Source organism: Nansenia antarctica (assembly GCF_963989245.1).
Source record: "Nansenia antarctica genome assembly, chromosome: 1".
Classification (NCBI taxonomy): domain Eukaryota; kingdom Metazoa; phylum Chordata; class Actinopteri; order Argentiniformes; family Microstomatidae; genus Nansenia; species Nansenia antarctica.
This window is the reverse complement of record NC_137674.1, coordinates 69,188,210-69,208,073: the sequence shown is the minus strand read 5'-3', so window position 1 is coordinate 69,208,073 and position 19,864 is coordinate 69,188,210. Positions and strand designations below refer to the sequence as shown.

Here is a 19,864-nt window from a genome sequence, read left to right as displayed (position 1 = left end):
AGAATGGATCTACACCAGCATGAGAATTTCCCATCTTCTCAGGATGCTTAACAACGACGACAAGGACGTCAGGGAGCTGGCCCGCTCCTCCATGTTCCTGGACCTGAGGAGAAGGAAGGTCCCAGTTGCCAGGGGGGCGGAGCCCCACTTCCTTGGGTTCAAGAGGAAACCCAGCGGAAAATTGGACACTCATTCCGCTGGTTTTGGAGTCTGGTCTGATTGGCCAGACCTGAATGACCTCTGTGTCCGAGCCGGGGTGTCCCTGGAGTGGGTGCGGTCTGACTCTGAGACTGTTCGGGTCTCAGAGAACTGTATATCTGACCCTCTCACACAGGTCAGGGCAACAGCCTCCTTTGCTGGACAGAGCCACCAGCTAACATCTAGAGGGGCCAGACGGACTCTCATGGACCTTCATCAACATCAACAACAACAACACTGGACTGGTCTGAAACTCCAGGGAAAACTGGCATGTCTTCCCACAGCTGATCACTCTGTTTCCCATTCTTTTCTAAAAAACACTGCACTCGATGAGGACATTGTCATATTCACAACCAAGGCCAGATTACAAGTCCTTCCTACCAGACTCAACCTCTCTATTTGGTTTCCCTCCACTCAGGTTCCTCATTGCTTGCACCACACCACAGAACAGGTTACAGAAACACTTTCACATATCTTGAATGGCTGCTATGTTTATAAAGGAATGTATATAGCACGTCATGACAGAATTGTGAGCCTAATAGTAAAGGACATATCACTCCACTTCCCAGCTACAGTGAAAATGTATACACATGCTCGTGTCAATGCATCCATGTTCAATTTCTGTAATGACCAATGTCACTTTTCACAGTTGTCTGCTAACACACCAGATGTTGTTGTTGTTAATGAAGAGTCCAGAGAGGTGTCTGTATTAGAGGTAGCATGCACCTTTGATATAAGCCTAGAGGAAGCCTTCATGACTAAGGTCATGAAATACCAGCAGCTTGTAGACACCATCTCAGAGCTAGGCTATAGGTGTACGCTATTAATCTTTATATTTGGCAGTCTTGGACATGTGCACAGATTGGTTGTCAGAGGACTACGTCTACTGGGAATGTCCAAGGGAGAAGCAAAAAGGCTCAGCAAGTATTGCTCTGTCTCTGCGATTATTGGCAGCCGCCAAATATGGCGGAGACGGTGTTACTTGTACCCGTGAGTCTTGTCCTGTTGTATGTGAAAGACATTGTCCATGTCTGTTTGTGAATGCATCCCATCTGTGCCTTCAGTATTTGTGTCCTTGTATACTTGTTTCTATGTGGACAGAAATAAATGATTAAAATGTGTGTGTGTGTGTGTGTGTGTGCATGCATGTGTGTGTGTGTGCAGTGTTTCCTCTACATGCATTTATTGGTGGCGGGCCGCCACGATGGAATTTCCTCCGCCACGAATTGATTGTCCACAAAAAAAAAAAAAATAATTCTCAAAAAAATTCTCAAAAAAAAAATCTGAACATTTTAGCTGATTAAAATATATCTGATCCTAGATCAGCGCTATAATGGATGTTGACTAAAAGTGCACCTAAATCCACGCCCATCTCTCTCTAACCGCTGATCCAAAATCAGATTAATGACATTCAGTTGACGACGTGACACAAGGGCTCCTGATTGGTCTAAATGTGAACTGTGGTATTATTGTTATTGTGTACAGGCCACCGTAGTGACATCCGGGGGGTATTTCATCAACATCGCTAAAGGGAAAATCCAGGTTTAGTCTGATAAATCTCGCGAGAGTTCTTACAAATATCCAGGCATATTCTGATAGGTCTCGCGAGAGTTATCAAAAATAAGCCAGGATTTTCCTTTAGCGACGTTGATGGAATACCCCCCAGGTCAGGTGGGCAGGTTACGACGAGACAACAAGAGACCGGTATTGTAGAGCTTACAGAGCGAGTTAAAATAAAGACACTTACATTGAAATACAGAAGGACTCACGTGTATGTTTAATAGAATAACACGACATGGTGTCAGAAGTCCTGTAAGTGAGTGTTAAGAGTTAGATCGGCCGACAAGTGTCATTTGAGCTTGTGACGGTGAGAAGGGAGAAGAAAAGATGGATGCTAATGCTAACGCGGGAGCAGCTGCAGTCCAGAGAACGGCGCCAGTTTCAAGTGCTACGTTAGCAGACATTAGCAAGTCAAAAAACGATTCTTATGTGCCGTCACTTTAGCAACGACACAGTATTGTCAAGGGGAAAAGAAGGGGAGACGATTTTTTTATTGACAACGGAATTACATGCTGGAAAAACATGCAGCTAAAATTCAGGGAACATTTGGACAATAAGAGACACACGGGAGAAGTACGGGAAAACAGGGCTCATGTGGGTCTCATCAAAGGTAAGAGTTTGTTTTCTTTAACTCAGCTGATACTCAGCTGTTTACCGAATGCTCCATCTGACTGTGATTTTACTTCTGTAATGTGGTGGGTTGACATAATTCACGCACGGAACTATAGGTTGAGACTATTGTTCCGTCCGTAGTACCCAAGTTGTTTAGACTGTTCTATTTACTGCTTGAGTGTGTTGTTGACAATCGTTCATGTCCTTCATTAAACGTTTAGCTTTGTCATTTGATACGCCGCCTACGACTACCATCTCTCTGCACTACAGTAAACAGTTAATCAGTAACGTTAGCCGCTTTTGTGCTCATGTAGGCCTACTTCGTATTATATTATAGCTGATGATCTTTGTGTGTGTATGTGACTGTCAGTCACAAGTTTATATTCTGTATATTCATTTTTTTTGGCCATCCTCTAGTTTTGGCTGTGATTAGGAAAAAAAAAAAAAAAAAAAAACTTGTTTTGAGCGCGCGTGCGCGTTTCATGCGCGTGCACGCAAAAAAAATCGGCCACGGCCACGGCCACGGCCACCCGCCACCATTGGAAAAATTCCTGGAGGAAACACTGGTGTGTATATGTGTGTGTGTGTGTGTGTGTGTGTGTGTGTGTGTGTGTGTGTTTATGAGTGTGTGGTGTGTGTGTGTGTCAGGATATCCCTACTCCTCCTCAGTAACAGCTCTGTGGGGTCGTTTAGATGAACATCTGCAGGCTGGAACAATGACCTCAGATCTGTTCTAGGATCAGCCTCTCATCCCCCACTGTTTTTTTCATAACACCAACTTGAAGTGTTAAAGTACCCATTCGTTATAATAAACAACAGTTTAACGATCACTACTTATAATTTGTGGATTGGATTCACTGTTCTCGTTTACCGGAGGCTACCGGTAAGTGATCCATGGCTTGTAAACATACTTTCGTTTTAGGACATATTCCAGCAAGGCCCCTAAGGTCAGCTGAGACTAATCAGCTAATCATTCCAAGTGAAAACCAAACACTGTAAAGCAGCTTTCAGTCACTCTGCTGCATGCTCCTGGAACAAACTCCCTGAAGAAATCAAACAGGCCCAAACCCTACAAATATTTAAAACTAAGCTAAAAACCTGTATGTTCTGCAGCAGTTATGGTTAAACACTAACACGCTATCTATGCCTTCTATCCATTAACTATTATCTTTTTACTTCTTATACCTGCAGTAGTTATGAGTTTTATGATCCATAATCCAAGCGCTATAAATTCGCTGCAAATATAGGCTAAATGTGTTTGCAAATGTGTCATTTTACACTGCAATCTCACACACCGTATTGGCCAGGATAGAGGTTGAATGAATACAGATGCAGTATCAAACATTTTACACTGCAATCTCACATGTCGTATCGCGCAAGATAGCGGCTAAACATAGACACAGTACCTGCAATCTCACACGCCATATAGGGAAGAGCAGAGCTTGAATACAGTTGAAGTAACTAACCCTAACCCTTTTATCTATCTTTTTCTTCATTGTCTAATTATGTTGTTAAATGTTTAGTCTCTCTCTCTCTCTCTCTCTCTCTCTCTCTCTCTCTCAGAGCTGACAGATTTCTAGAGTTGACAGAGTTCTAGAGCTGAAAGTAGGTGTGTGAGTGTGACAGTGGTGTGGTGTAGTGTGTGTGTGTGTGTGTGTGTGGACAGCGAGGTCAGTGTGTGTTGGCTGGCCTCAGGGTCACCTAGAGGTCAATCATTAACAACATGTTCCCAAGATATCATACATACACTGTACCCAAACAACAGCAGCGCTGATACACGTACGTAGGCACGCACGCACGCACACGCCTTCACACTGCCAGTCTGAGCTGCCACTTCCCATCTTCCAATCATGTTACCGTCCTGCCAACACCTCCAAGCTTACACACACACACACACACACACACACACACACACACACACACACACACACACACACACACACACACACACACACACACACACACACACACACACACACACACACACACACACACACACACACACACACACACACACACACACACACACACACACACACACACACACACACACACACACACACACACACACGCACACGCACAACAGGTGAGCTCCTTACCTCCTGGTCCTTCTTCCCCACCACAGAGAACCACATGGTCCCAGACCGCTAGGCTAACGTTAGTCCCAGTCCTGGAAGTGAGGCTCAGGAGAGGCAGCCTCCAGCCTCCAGACACACCGGAGTGATCACACACAGCTCCAACACACAAACACACACACACACACACACACACACACACACACACACACACACACTCCGGAGCAGAGAGACCCAGAGAGCTCAGTCCTGTCACCCTCTACATGCTCCAGGAAACCGTACGGTAAACACCAGCCATCCAGGCGGGCAGCAGCATGTCCAGGCTGGTAGGTAAGTAGGCGGTCAGTCCGGCAGCGCTAGGCTAGGCTAGGCTAACTCTAATCCCCCACCAGTCAGGGCACGCTAGGCTAGGCTAGGCTAACTCTAACCCCCCACCAGTCAGGGCTAACTTTCAGAGGTCTGACTCCTGCTGTGCGCTCTGCTCCGCGCGGGGCACACACCAATCCTTACACCGTTCTCTCTCTCCCTCCTCCTTGTTCTGTCGTTCATTCGCTCCTCCTGTCTGCCCCATACCTTCCCTCCTGTCTCTCTGCTGCCCCTCCCATTTGTTCTCTCTCTCTCTCTCTCTCTCTCTCTCTCTCTCTCTCTCTCTCTCTCTCTCTCTCTCTCTCTCTCTCTCTTCCACCCCCTCCCTCCCCTCCCACTCTCTTCCTGAAACACACCTCCTATGGTTGGAAATAGCAGTGAATCCCCCCCGGCCCCCCTCCTCCTCCTTCCCCCCTCCTTCCCCCCTCCTCCAAACCCAGGACTTGGCTTTGAAAATAAACATTTCAGGGAGGCCCCCCTCCCCCTCTCTCCCACAACCTCACCTCCTCTTCCTACAAGCCTCCCACTCATCTGGCAGTCACAAAGCCCCTGGGCACACACACACACACACGCGCGCGCAGACACACACACAGACATGCAGACACAGACATGCAGACACACACACACAGACACACACACGCGCAGACACACACAAACACGCAGCTGTCATACACAGTTACCGAACGTCCTGCTCCACATCACTTCAAATGAAACGACACTTCACTGCAACACTCTATTCATAGAACACACACATACACACACACACACACACAGCTCTTAGGACCAACCGAAATGTGAGGAGAACCTGCGTGTCACACGCCAGGGGAGGCTGGTGGAGGTAGAAATCGGAGGGCAGGGAAGGGAACAGAGGAACCCACAACCTCCGCTCACTAACGGGGTCGGAGGGAAAACCTGCTCAAGTGAGCTGACAGACGTGCTTACTGATCACTTCTGCTGCGGAGACAGAAACAGAAGCGGTGTGTATCTCTGTGTGTGTGTGTGCTGAGCTCTGGAGGAACGACAGACCAGGACCGGGAGAGGACAAGAAGTATGACAGCTCTTCCTTTCCTTCCAACATTCACCCTCTCTCTCCCTCTCTCTCCCTCTCCCTCTCTCACCCTCCCTCACTCTCTCACTTTCTAACTCTCTCTCCCTCTCTCTCTCTCTCTCTCTCTCTCTCTCTCTCACTTTCTAACTCTCTCTCTCTCTCTCTCTGTGTGTGTAGTAACAACACTAACTTTCTCCCACCCCAAAACACAGTTTCTCACACTCACACACACACACACACACACACACACACACACACACACACACACACACATTTCTTCTCTCTCTCTCTCATGCCACGCCCATGTCTCTATCCCATGATTAGCTAAAGGTTACAGCTGGGTTACATAGTAAACACACACACACACACACACACACACACACACACACACACACCTCATCCAGGTGCACCAGGGGACCATACAGGCATAAATAACACTTCAAAATAAAACAACATTTAAAACATTTAAAGAAAGAAAACAAAAAAAGTACCATGAATCAAATTAAACCAACGAGGGGCCATCCCATAATAGTAACGCCCGAGGGTTGCCAGGGCAATCAGGTGGGTGGATCTTACCTTGGCGGCCACGATGCTGAGGCCCATGCCGTTGTGCTTCTTCAGCGTCACCGTGACGACCTCTGGCTCCTTCCTCATTTGCTGCAACGAGAAAAGAGACACACACACACCGGTGTCAGAGGAGAGGGGTGTGTGTGTGTGTGTGTGTGTGTGTGTGTGTGTGTGGGGCTCCAGGCGGCAGGGCAGGGGTGTCTCCAGGTCTCTCCCAGCGAGGAGCTCTCTCTCTGGGCCGGGGTGACGGCAGAGTGAGGCTCTGGAGGGGTGGAGGGAGAGAGAAGGGCTGGGTGGGGAAGGAGGGAGGGAGAGAAGGGCAGGGTCCACATACAGGGGGAGGGAGGGAGAGAGAGAGAGAGAGGGAGGGGGGGAGAGAGAGAGAGAGAGAGAGAGAGAGAGAGAGAGAGAGAGAGAGAGAGAGAGAGGGAAAGGGGTGACCGCAGCGAGAACAGCGGCTGTTGGAGAGGAGTCAAGAATGAAAGCCACATGGTCCTCCACACACACACACTCAATGGACTCATTTAGAGAGAGAGAGAGAGTGTGTGTGTGTGTGTGTATGTGTGTGTGTGTGTGTGTCAGAAGGGAGTGAGAATGAAGCAGAGGGAAGAGAGACCGGGGCATCCCACACAAAGACACACACACACACACACACACACACACACACACACACACACACAGCCTCTCTCTCCAAGCACATGGTCCCTTAACCTCATGCTTCATCAAAGCAAAGTAGGGAGGGAGAGAGAGAGAGAGGGGGGGGAGAGAGGGAGAGAGAGGTAAGAAGAGAGGGAGGGAGGGAGGGAGGGGAGGGAGAGAGGGAGGGAGGAGGAGGAGAAAGGGAAGGAGGGAGAGAGGAAGGATACAAAGCCACATCAGGTTGGTGGCAACAATGTCTGATGTGGACTGTGTGTGTGTGTGTGTGTGTGTGTGTGTGTGTGTGTGTGTGTGTGTGTGTGTGCATGCGTGCGTGCGTGTGCGCGTTCCTGAATGCCATGGTGGTGACTTCACTTGGGAACAATGCTTCAATGACAGAAGAACACGTTTAACAACACACCTACACACACACACACACCTAAACACAACTACACACACCTACACACACCTACACACACCTACACACACACACACACACACACACACACTAGTATGACCATCATCCTAAAGGTCACCTGTCAGAGTCATCAACAGGAACAGTGAGTCTCTGGTTAGAAGGTCATAGTGGTGTTACTGTGTCCCAGGCTTCCCAGGGTGTGTGGAGCAATGATCTAGGAACAGATCCAGAAGGCAAGGTGAAGGAAGAAAGACCTGCATGTCATCTGGCTCGACCTCGCCAACACCTACGGATCAGTTCCACACCAGCTGATCAGCTACGCCATGGAGTTCTTCCACATGCACTCCTGTATCAAGAGCTTGGTAGCAAGCTACTTCAAGGACCTGCAAATGTGCTTCGCCCTCAAGAATTTCACCACCGGGTGGCAGCAGCTAGAGGTAGGAATTGCCATGGGGTGTGCCATCTCCCATCCTGTTTGTGGCAGCCTTTGAGATCATCTTCGGATCAATCAATCGGATCAAGACAGACAGTTAGAGGGATAAAGTCACCATCTGAACAGAGGCTACTGCCACTGAGGAGCTACATGGACGATGTCACCAGCCTCCTTCAGACAGCACCAGACTGCTGATAAGGATGGATGAGCTGAAGATGGATGGGAAAGCCAACTCATTCATCCGAAAGTGGCTGGGGTTGCCGAAGTGCCTCTCTGAAACAGGCCTCTTTGGGAAGAATACCTTGCAGCTGCCACTGCAATCCATCAGTGTGGGCTACAAGCAGGAAAAGACCAGGTTGCTTCTTGAACTAAGAGTCCACTGATCTGTCAGTAAGGAACGCAAACATCACGGTCCGAACTGGCCGGAAGTGGAATGCCCAAGCTGAGGTGGTAGAAAAGAGAAGAAGAAAAAAGAGAGAAAGGAGATGGTTGTAGGAGAGGTGACAAGGATGGAGGAGGAGTGCTACAAGATCAAGGCTGTGTCGCAGGGCCGTTCAGGAAGCTGGACAACCTGGGACGAGGTTGTCGACCGGAAGATCAGTTGGTCAGACGTGTGGAAGATCCCACAGGCAAGGCTCAGCTTCCTCATCAGGTCAACCTATGACATGCTTCCCTGCCCTCGGAACCTCCACCAGTGGTTCGGGAACGAGGAATGCTGTTCGCTATGCAATGCTCCCAATAGAAGCCTCCAGCACATCTCGTCAGGCTGCAAGACCGCACTTTCACAGGGGCACTACAGATGGCGCCGCGATCAGGTCCTGAGAAAGTTGGCGGAGGTGCTGGAGGGGCGCAGACAGCAAAGCACCACCAGTGGAACACCACCAGCAGAACACCACGTCCACTTTGTCAGGGAGGGCGGAGGTAGAAGAAGCACCAGGCCAAGAGAAACACCAAGGCTCTTCTCCTCCGACCAGGAGTGGAATATGAGAGATGATCTCGGCAGGCAGCTCCAGTTCCCTGGTGTGATCACCACCATGTCTCTCCGTCCTGACATAGTGGTCCACCAAGGCAAAAGCCGTACTCCTCATCGAGCTCACAGTACCATGGGAGAAGGGGATCGAGGTTGCCTTTGAACGAAGTACTCAGATCTGGCTGCTGAGTGCAGGGAGGCTGGCTGGAGGACCACCATCTACCCAGTGGAGGTTGAATGCCGAGGCTTCGTGGGGCTGTCAACCACATGCCTGCTGAGGGATGCAGTAGTGTCAGGAGAAAAGCTAAAGAAGGCAACAAAAGAACTGGCAGAGGAGGCGGAGAAGGGCAGCTTTTGGCTGTGGCTGAGGATGAAGGACGGATGAAGTGTTGGGGAAAGAACACCTGACCCAGATGCCAGCTGCAGGGAGTGGCAGGGAGACGTCCCTGTCACTGCTCCCCCAAAGGAGACGTTCCAGGATTAAAGGAGCGAAACGTTGATGAGTGGTGGTTCCTGGCTGACGACCCAGCAGCTGACCCCTTTAGGCACCGGAGGAGGTGCGACAGGCAGTAATGCACACCAGGTTACATCAACTACCTGTACACTCACTGTGTGTCTGTGTGTGTGTGTGTGTGTGTGTGTGTGTGTACACGTGTGTGTGTGTGTGTGTGTGTCTAAGAGCCAGAACAGAGATCACAGTTACTGAGGTGTGAGGGTAGATAGATCAACAACCTCCTGACTGTTCCTCTCCATAGAGGAGTCTGTGTGTGTGTGTGTGTGTGTGTGTGTGTGTGTGTGTGTGTTACTGCGGTGACTAGGTAACCGGAGGCAGGGTCTCCCTTCCTGTCTGGCACTACATCAAGACCCATTAATCACACACACACACACACACACACACACACACACACACACACACACACACACGGGTCTGACCACACTCCCCCCACCCTACTTTACTGACGCCCACCCTGCTGCCACACCAGAGTGAGTGAGTGTGAGTGTGTGTGTGTGTATGTGTGTGTGTGTGTGTGTGTGTGTGTCTCTGGAGGTTAATAACATGTAACAGGAGAGTAAAGGATAAACAGGCCAATTAGGCAGGAAGTGGTGCAGTGTGACGGGGGGGGGGGGCTGATTAGGGTGTGGGGTGTGTGTTTGTGGGGGGAGGGGGGTGAGGGCAGGGCCATAATTTTCTGCTCTATGGTCACTAATTACCCACTGTGGTGAAGCTGGTGCAGAGCAGGGGGAGGGGTGTGTGTGTGTGGTGTATGTTACGTTTGTGTGTGTGTCTGTTATGTGAGTGTACGTGTGTGTGTGTGTGTGTGTGGTCTACAATAGCAGGGAGATCATTAAGTACATAACTTCAGCAGACATGAAGGCGTTCCACGCCAGCATCACACACACACACACACACACCAGACTGGAGGTCTGCCAAGGCCCAGACATGCAGCAGAAACTAAACAACAAGTCGAGCTGCGGTCGCTGGGGAATGTGGAGGGCTCAACACCAGGACGTTGCCATGACAACGCCAGGACATTTCCATGACAACGCGTCACAACGTCCAGAAGGTCCCTGAGGAGGGAGAGGTCATCTGATGTGTGTGAGGAAGGAGAGGTGTTCAGTTGGAGGAGTCAGGGTCAGGAGTCAGGGTCAGGAGTCAGAGTAGGGTTAGGGTACCTACTAGGGATGTGCATAACAAAACATTTTCATATTCGAATAATCGGTGGGTGCTATGAAAGAATAATAGATTTTTCAATGTGTGCCGACATTCACAAAGGCAGCCATGGATCATCTGCAATTGATCACTTAATATCTTAAACGCAAAAAAACAGCAGCTTTAACAGTGAAAGATAACATTTATTCGAAATTCTCCATCTGAATACTTATATGCTAACATAACAATAATGCAGAAAAGAATACCGCTAATGCCGCTAATACCCTGCGCACAGCTGCAATTAGTGTTGTTCCGATACCGATACTAGTATCGGCATGGCCACCGATACGCACAAAAATGCTGGTATCGGTATCGGCGAGTACTAACAAAAAAAAAAATCCGATTTTTTTTTTTTTTTTTTTTTTTTTTTTTTTAAGTACCAAAGTTATTTTGTTTGTAAATGTTCACTTGCTGTTGCACTACTACTACGACTGTTTTATATCTTAAATGGATATTGCACTGATTGGCATCTGTGAGAGCCACATTTCAGGTTTTATAAGGGGTTGATTTTCTTGTCACCATACCAGGTAGACAATAAAAAAAAGTTCTATAGTATTCACTCTCTGTTGGTATTTTTTCCTGTTTTACAAAGGTTTTGAGCAGTGCCAGACTAAGTGTTAGCAATAATTTTACATCGAGGTGAGTATGCGGCTCAAAAAACATGTTTTTTTGTTTTGTTTTTTCAAACGCCGTGGTATCGGATCGGTACTCGGTATCGGCAAGTACTGCACGGTCAGGTATCGGTATCGGTATCGGGATCAAAAAATGGTATCGGAACAACACTAGCTGCAATGCGCTCAAACGCACAGAAACTCAACCGTAGACTCACAGAAAACAGGGACCAATTAAATGTTTTCACTCGCATCAAAACCTGAGGAACACTGCCCGCCAGCGTTAGATCCCATCGCTATTTCACCTTTCTGCAAGTTAAGCTGACGCCTGTTAATAGCCATGTATGAAACCAATCTCTTCAGCTTCAACTGAAACTCTCTTTCTCCTTCCTGCACCTCCAGCTGAAGACGAGCTGAACACACTTTCAGCATGGGATATATCATATACCATAGAGCCAGGAGATGTAAACATGGGATCTACCATAGAGCCAGGAGATGTAAACATGGGATCTACCACAGACCTAGGAGATGTAAACACTGCCATTTTTACAGACACCAACAAAACAACACAGTATTTCTACACTAGGAACGTCGCCCTCACAAGGCGAGGCTAGGCTAAAAACAAGTAGCCTAGTAGCCAACTGTAAACTCACTAACGCGCAGTTGAATGACGTCAGACTCTCATCCCGTTCCACACTCTAGATCAATAATAAGTAATAATAATTACAGAACTACTATTAATTAATTGTGTATATATTTTTTCTGTGCATGATTAATGCAAAAACAACAACAAATAGTGCTACAGAACCAACACCATTTATTTGGAATGGGAACAATTTTTTTAACAGTCCTAATGTTAAAAATCGACTTTGACCCTGTGGAACGATTATTAGAATAATCGATTATTCTGTCCCATCCCTAGTACCTACCAGGTCAGGGTAGGGTTAGGGGTCAAGGTCCGGGTACCTACCAGGTCAGAGTGGTCGGCAGTGAAGTGGCTCTCACAGTCGGTGCCCTCGAAGTAGACCGTCCACGTGCCCGGCGAGCGGGGGTGGGCTGTCAGACGGCAGAACCCTGGAGCACACACACACACACACACAATATCAATCTGAGACAGAATCTGTGGCTACACCTCTCTTACTCTGTCTCTCTGCAGTGTTTCCTCTATATGCATTGATTTGTGGCGGGCCGCTACAAATACATTTTCTCTGCCACAAATTGATTCAGTCCACTTTGATCCAGGCTGCGCAACGAGAAAGGCAGCAAGGTATTATGACAGGAGAACACAAAAAAAGCAGATTGAAGCTAGATTTAGGCCGCTTTCAGACCTACATTTCGTTCCGATTTAGGGTGTAGTAAGTTACAATTAACCTCGTCTCGGTTTGTGTTCGCACTGCAATCGAGACTGAATCGCTCTCAACACACGCTAGGCGACGCAGGGTGTACTCTCATGTAGGCCTACTTCGTATTGATGAGCTGATGATCTTTCAGTGTGTGTGTGTGTGTGTATGTGACTGTCAGTCACAAGTTTATATTCTACGGATGTTGTTCAGTGCTGTATGCGGGTTCCCGGTTTTATGTCTACTCGTGTACTTAATATTCGATGAGCTGATGATATTTGTGTGTGTGTTTGTGTGTGTGTGATTGTGTCAGTGTCTTGGGCGTATCTGTCAGACATGTATATTATACAGTAACCTATGTTCAGTGCTGTATGCGCGTTCCGCATGTTCTGCTGCAGCTGTAGCCTCGGGATATCTTGGTATTTGATCATCAGCTATATAAAACCTCCTGCTCGGCTTTAATGGCTTAACCGCTATTAAAAAAATAAATAATTGCCACCCTCTAGTTTTTGGTGAAATTACGTCTTCGTTTTGCGCATTTCATGCGTGTGCACGCATGTGTGTGTGTGTGTGTCTCTCTCTCTGTGTGTCTCTCTCTCTCTCTCTCTGTGTGTGTGTGTGTGTGTGTGTGTGTGTGTGTGTGTGTCTCTCTCTCTCTGTGTGTACACACACACACACACACACACACACACATACACAAGTAAACAGTGCTACATAACTACATTCCAACACCAACACGTCAACTAAACAAATGTGGGCGGTCTCAGTCTCTGATTGGGGGTTCAAAGAGAACCTGGTAGAAAAATAACATTCTAGAATCATTCTACCAGACATTCTAGAATCATTCTACCAGACATTCTAGAATCATTCTACCAGACATTCTAGAATAAGTCTACCAGACATTCTAGAATCATTCTACCAGATATTCTAGAATAAGTCTACCAGACATTCTAGAATCATTCAACAGGACATTCTAGAATCATTCTACCAGACATTCTAGAATCATTCTACCAGACATTCTAGAATAAGTCTACCAGACATTCTAGAATCATTCTACCAGACATTCTAGAAGAAGTCTACCAGACATTCTAGAATCATTCAACAGGACATTCTAGGATCATTCTACAAGACATTCTAGAATCATTCTACAAGACATTCTACCAGACATTCTAGAATCATTCAACCAGACATTCTACCAGACATTCTAGAATCATTCTACCAGACATTCAACCAGAACATTCTAGAAGTGAGCTCTAGAACGTTCTTCCCCATCATCATCATCATCATCATCATCATCATGGTTGTCAGCTCTGTACCTCTCTGGCAGAGGGGCTCCAGGAACTCCTGGAATCCGTTGGGAATGTTGCGGACGACGTCGCAGGAGTAGCCGTCCTCAGGCAGCAGGAAGGGCAGCTGGAGGTCGGGGTCCTCCTCCAGCTGCACCTCCCGCCCGTCGCTACGCGCCAGCTCGTCCGCTGTGTTCTCCGCCACAGCGACCACATGGTCAATCAGCTCCTAGCAGAGACGCAGGGCCAACCAATCAGGGGTTAGGAATAGTGAGACAGACCAATCAGGGTTTAGGAAGAGGGAGACAGACCAATCAGGGTTTAGGAGGAGTTAGACAGACCAATCAGGGGTTAGGAAGAGTTAGACAGACCAATCAGGGGTAAGGAAGAGTTAAACAGATCAATCAGGGCTCATTGCACCTTGCACTTTACATGCTTTTGCACTAAGTTGTACAGTATATTTATTCACTCGTATTGGTACTGTATATGTGTGTCTTGAGTAATGTTGTGCTGTTGTCTTGTTGTTGTATGTATGTACTGTAGCTTGTTCAGCATGGAGAATACCAAGTCATGTTCCTAGTGCTCTGCACATGGCGAATAAAGTTGAATTGAATTGTGTGTGAGTCTCACAGTGGGGATGTAGGGCTCGTCAGGTGTGTGTGTGTGTGTGTGCGTCTCACAGTGGGGATGTAGGGCTCGTCAGGGGCACACTGGTGTGTGTGTGTGTGTGTGTGTGTGTGTGTGGTCTCACAGTGGGGATGTAGGGCTCGTCAGGGGCACAGTGGTAGTTGCTCATCAGGGCATTCAGCTGCAAGGAGTTGAGCTTGAAGCAGGTGTTGTGGATGTTCTGGACGTCCTGCATGGAGTACTTATCCATGGTGAGCAGCGTGGTCGCCTAGGAGACCACAACAACATCAACAACAACAACAACAATAACAATAACAATAACAACCTCACCTGTACGACGCAGCTCAGATGACAGTCCCCCCACCCCCCCCATCTCACCTGCCAGCTCCAACCCGCCCCTCCCCCCCCTCACCTGTACGATGCGGCTCAGGTGGCAGTCGGCTGCCAGCTCCAGACCCTGCTTCTCTGCCCAGGCCTCGATGTGGGACAGCTGCTGGCGGAGGATGGCCCCCCAGTAGTGGGAGCAGAGGCCCGAGTCGCCCTCGGTGACCAGCCGGTTGAACAGCCACATGTTGACGAAGTGGAACAGCTGGGAGAACAGCTGGATGGTCAGGGCCGCATTGACACGGCAACGCCGCAGGAGGGACATGGCCCCCGTCAACGTGTGGAGGACGTCCTCTGTTTGGGGGGGGAGGGAGGAGGGGGGAGAGGAAGGGGAGGGGGGAGAAGGGGAGGGAGGAGAAGGGGAGGGGGAGGAGGCAGAAGATTACTATTGAGCTCACCACCACTGGTCTTTGGGGGTTTAATCCTAGAACGGCCGTGGGTAGAGTCATTTGTGACGCGATGTGGTGGAATGATCATGGAGGGGGCAAAGTCATTTTTCAGTTTTTTACATATGCTTAAACTACAGATTGTAAGCTTTCAAATGATGTGTCATACATAGAAATTGGGAGACGACATGAGTATTTGAAACTTGTTAACCCTGAAAACTAAATCCTGAGAAAACGGCCTTCAAAGATTTTGGACTTTTTCACACCTTCACACAGGCAGGTAATGGGTGGTAACAATAGTTGGTTAACCCCACCCCCAACCACTCCCCCTCTAGATTGACAGCTATCAGCTGTCAATACCTGTCAGTGTTAGTCACTGGGTCAGACAGCTATAGCTATACAGCTATAACATTATTACCTAGCAAGGTATTACCTAAGCTAATTACCCAGCTTATTATTATGTATGGTTGTTGTAACTGTTATTGTTACTGTCTTTTAATGATACAAAAAAGTCTTCAATCAGAATCAGAATTTATTTTACAGTACACAAGAATAAAAATATTTCGCTTTGGTTCTTCAACAAGGTACATAGTCACAATAATAAGTAATAAAGTGATAAGTATAAGTGATGGTAGTCGCACTACAGCAGAAAAATAGTGCGACAAGCTGTGCAAAGTACAATCAGTGTGCAAACATTAGTGTTAGTCACTGGGTCAGATAGACTTTTCAAAGAGAAGTTTACAGTACTTAGCTAGCTATTGCTAACATTATCACCTAGCATTGTTATTACTGTAGCTAATTAGCCAGCTTATTATTATGGAGGCATTAAGAGTAATTTGCTGATGTCTTGTGCTGGAAATAGTGTAGTGCTCAGTAGTCAATGTCCAGCCTTATAGTTCAGTTTCAAGTTTCAAGTACAAGTATAGTTGGAACTGAGGGCAACAACTGAGAACATACAACAGACTATACACAGGTAAGCATGCAAGGTCTGTGAATTGACTATCAATAGATAATAAATCATGACACAGTTCAAAATGCTGTATCTATGCCCAACTGTTCTTGTTATTCAACAAAATATTGCCAGTGAGTTGTTGAGCTGCTGTGTCTGGTGGGATGGGGGGCATCAAAGCTGCAACAGAAGGAAGATAGTACATTAAAATATTGCCTACAGTTACTGGCACTCCATATTCATAAAATACTACCATACCATGTTCATAAAATAGCTAGCCTAATACATGACAATGATAATTACCTAAACTGCTCAGAGTAGTGTGTTTGGCGTTAGCCAACTAGCGGCTAGCTCGTTCATAACAAAGAAAGGAACACATGTTTTTAAACTTTTAACATTTCTGTAATCTATTACACTTGACATGTTACAGTATTCCAGTATTACACACTGAACATGAGTCTTACACACAACTTTTACAACGTAGACATACTAACCGTACTTACAACGTAGACAGAATACCGAGCTACAACAATGCTGCTAGCATGCTAATAAACAAAGATTCAGCTTGCAGACTGAACTGGTTTCAGTTAGTTGCTAGTGGGTAATAATAAAGACATGTCTAAATACAAGAACACACTGGTTTCAACTAGTAACTAACAACTAACTTAACTAACAAATTCGCTATGTACATAAAATAGAAGATCTTACCTTACGAGTCTTAGTGCAGTGAACAAACAAGCACTTCTCGTAGCCAAATCGATCGACCAATGAGAAAAAACCTGGAACCAGTTTATCCACTCCCACAAGGGAGGATTTCCCGGGAGAAATCAGGCTAAAAATAAGCTTATTTTGTTGATTAAGTACACGTATTTAACTATCGTAAAACTGCTCGAAAAAATAACGAGTGGGTAGTTCAAAACCTTAACTTGTGTCTGATGACAAAAAAACGAAATCAGATTTTTTTGCTCAGAAAAAGTTTGAACGCTTTTTTCAAGCCTTTCCCGTTTGCGCCACCATAGCAAAGCGATGACGTCATGTCACATTTGTGAGTAAAAAAGACCCTGCTTGCATGACTTTTCCTAGATATGTGCATTCTACCACCCAGTATCCTTCCATTTTCAAAATCACATCAGGATAAGCTAGTATAAAGCTATGTTGCAGTTTTTCTGTGTAGGAGGCAGGCTAATTTACAAGACATCCAACTAGTGGTCATTGTGTGTAAATAGCAGCTTTCCATTGTAAAGACTATGGTCATTTGACCCCCTTATGCTCTTTGGCTCTTATAGTAGGTAAAAAAGGCACGGCTGTTCTAGTGTTTAAATGACAACATTGAGCAACGACATGTCTGTTGTCTCGGACGTAGAGGAGGCTGTTAGAGGTAGAAATCGGACGGGTTAAATTATAATTAACTCTCGACTCGACTTCTACCCCCCCCCGGCCTCCTATGGTAAGGTGTGTGCAGGAGAGGGGCAGGCATGGTAGCTGTAGAGAAGAGCTGTGTGTGACAATCAGGGGGGGTAGGTGTGTGTTGTAGGGAGAAGCAGTACTGTGTGTGACCACCAGTGCAGTACGGTTTGTGTAGGTATCGGTACCTATTTTGGGTCTGTTTGGGTTCTGCTCCTCAGGGTCGTCCAGGAAGGCAGGCATGTAGTTGTTCAGGTCCGACTGGAGACAGTGGACCAGGTACCTGAGGAACGCGCACACACACACACACACACATAACATACTTTTCTGACACAGACACACAGCTCTGTGGGTCTCCCCTGGGGGGTATTCCACGTACGTTGATTAGTACATTCGCAATTAAAAGAAAAGCCTGGTTCAAGCAACTCTCGATTGGGATTCAAGCCTCAAGTGATTCCTCGAATTAGAATCAGCCTTGTGTCATCAATGTTCACACAAGTCCGATTTGAAAATTCTTGATTTGGGTGTGTGCACGGTGTTAGAAGGAGCCCAGAAGAGCTGATTGTCGATAAGAAGATACTAGACTGGAAAGTGACAGTGCAGCGCTCTGCTGATGGAGCTTTATGAAGACGAAAAATAAGATGCAAAAAAGGGCAATACTGCCATAATTAACAAGGCGAGGGAATTGGCTTGGCAAAGAATTAGTGACATATTAAATGCGAACGTCTTACTAGCCATTAGTACGTCATACTGGTTATTAGCAGCAGGCTACAAACTATCAGATCATCAGGATGGCAGAGTGGAATAAGCAGCTGCTGTCAGATCATAGTGTTCTTTTAAGACGGGGGTTCAAATCCCACTTCTGACATACACGTTTTACTGCATTTTGTTGTCTGACGTGTGTACTCTGCAATAACAATAAAGTTGAATCTAATCAAAAGTATATTTTTAAAATGATGGTGTAGGCTAATTTACGACAACTGACATAACTATAATGGTGTTTGAAGCCTTTCTGACTAGTAATGATGTTCATCCAGCATTGTAACTGCCAATGGACCCTGTACTGGATTTGGCATAGATTATTATTTCTTATGATTACTGATGGATAGATGATCCACTTACTTAGACACTTAATAATATTTATTGTAAATGCATGATTTGCATTAAGTCTTCTGTCTATCTATCTATCTATCTCGTAAAAGGTGGGACCCAATATTTCCAAAAAGACACTTGAGGAACTGTCGTTGGTGATTTTGTTTCATGCATCTTACTTAAACCAGACCGTAAACCTGGTTGCTACCAGGTTTGTTCTGAAGGATTGGTTGCATAGCAATGCAACATCGAATTATTTCAGCCACATACAGGGAACGGAACTCGATCTGAAATGATCGCGAATTATGAAAACAAGCCTGAATTACCTGTAATCGAAATCGGAATACCCCCTGGTCTCCCCTGGTGTATGTGTATGTGTGACCTACTTGAAGGCCATATGCAACCAGGTGAGCCAGCAGGTCCTGGGCATCGAGGCTGAGGTGTGTGTGTGTATGTGTGTGTGTGTGTGTGTGTATGTGTATGTGTATGTGTGTGTGTATGTGTATGTGTATGTGTGTGTGTGTGTATGTGTATGTGTGTGTGTGTGTGTGTGTGTGTGTGTGTGAGAGACCTACTTGAAGGCCATCTGCACCAGGTGGGCCAGCAGGTCCTGGGCGTCGAGGCTGAGGTGACTCAGGTCTCTGTCCTGCTTCAGGAAGTTCAGCAGCTCCGAGGCATTCGCCATCCAGAAGGCCAGCGCCCCCGCGATGCTCTTCTGCTTCTGCTCCCGACCAATCACAGGCCAGGACAGAGAGAGAGAGAGGCGGGGTCAGAGAGGGCAGGGTGGTGGGGGAGGGGGAGGGGAGGAGGAGGGGTTCTCACACAGCCATAGGCGGCGGCAGCAGCTTCCCAGGGATAGACTCGTGCCACCACCCCACCTCCACCCTCCCCTCCACACTCCCCGCATCCTAAATATCGATCTGAGAGAGGATGTTCTAATCTATTCAGCCAATCACAACAGAGGAGGCAGTTGTTGTCGGCACGGGAGAAGCCAACTGGTTCCGCCTGATTGGTTGGTGTTAGAGAGAGAGAGGGATACACAGGCTCCGCCCACATGCCCCCTGTGGATCCTCCCCTCGGGCCTCATCCCCCCATCCGCACTCGTCTATCCCCTCAAAAGAACGACAGAACACCCCCCCCATTTGAGAGAACAGCCAGAGAAAAAAACGCATCCAAAAGAACGATGGACAG

The 19,864-nt window shown here is 47.1% G+C and overlaps 1 protein-coding gene across 1 annotated transcript in view; it reads right to left on the bottom strand.

Moving 5' to 3' along the window:
* The window catches only part of afdna (afadin, adherens junction formation factor a), a 137,757-nt gene that overhangs the window by 32,601 nt on the left and 85,292 nt on the right, over nucleotides 1–19,864 (bottom strand). The window contains exons 17-23 of the mRNA XM_080550066.1: nucleotides 19,249–19,394; nucleotides 17,770–17,864; nucleotides 14,871–15,136; nucleotides 14,583–14,726; nucleotides 13,862–14,060; nucleotides 12,176–12,279; nucleotides 6,436–6,516 (exon numbers count right to left, since the gene is read on the bottom strand). Coding sequence (XP_080406192.1) covers nucleotides 6,436–6,516; nucleotides 12,176–12,279; nucleotides 13,862–14,060; nucleotides 14,583–14,726; nucleotides 14,871–15,136; nucleotides 17,770–17,864; nucleotides 19,249–19,394 — 1,035 coding nt within the window. The remainder of the gene's footprint in view (nucleotides 1–6,435; nucleotides 6,517–12,175; nucleotides 12,280–13,861; nucleotides 14,061–14,582; nucleotides 14,727–14,870; nucleotides 15,137–17,769; nucleotides 17,865–19,248; nucleotides 19,395–19,864) is intronic.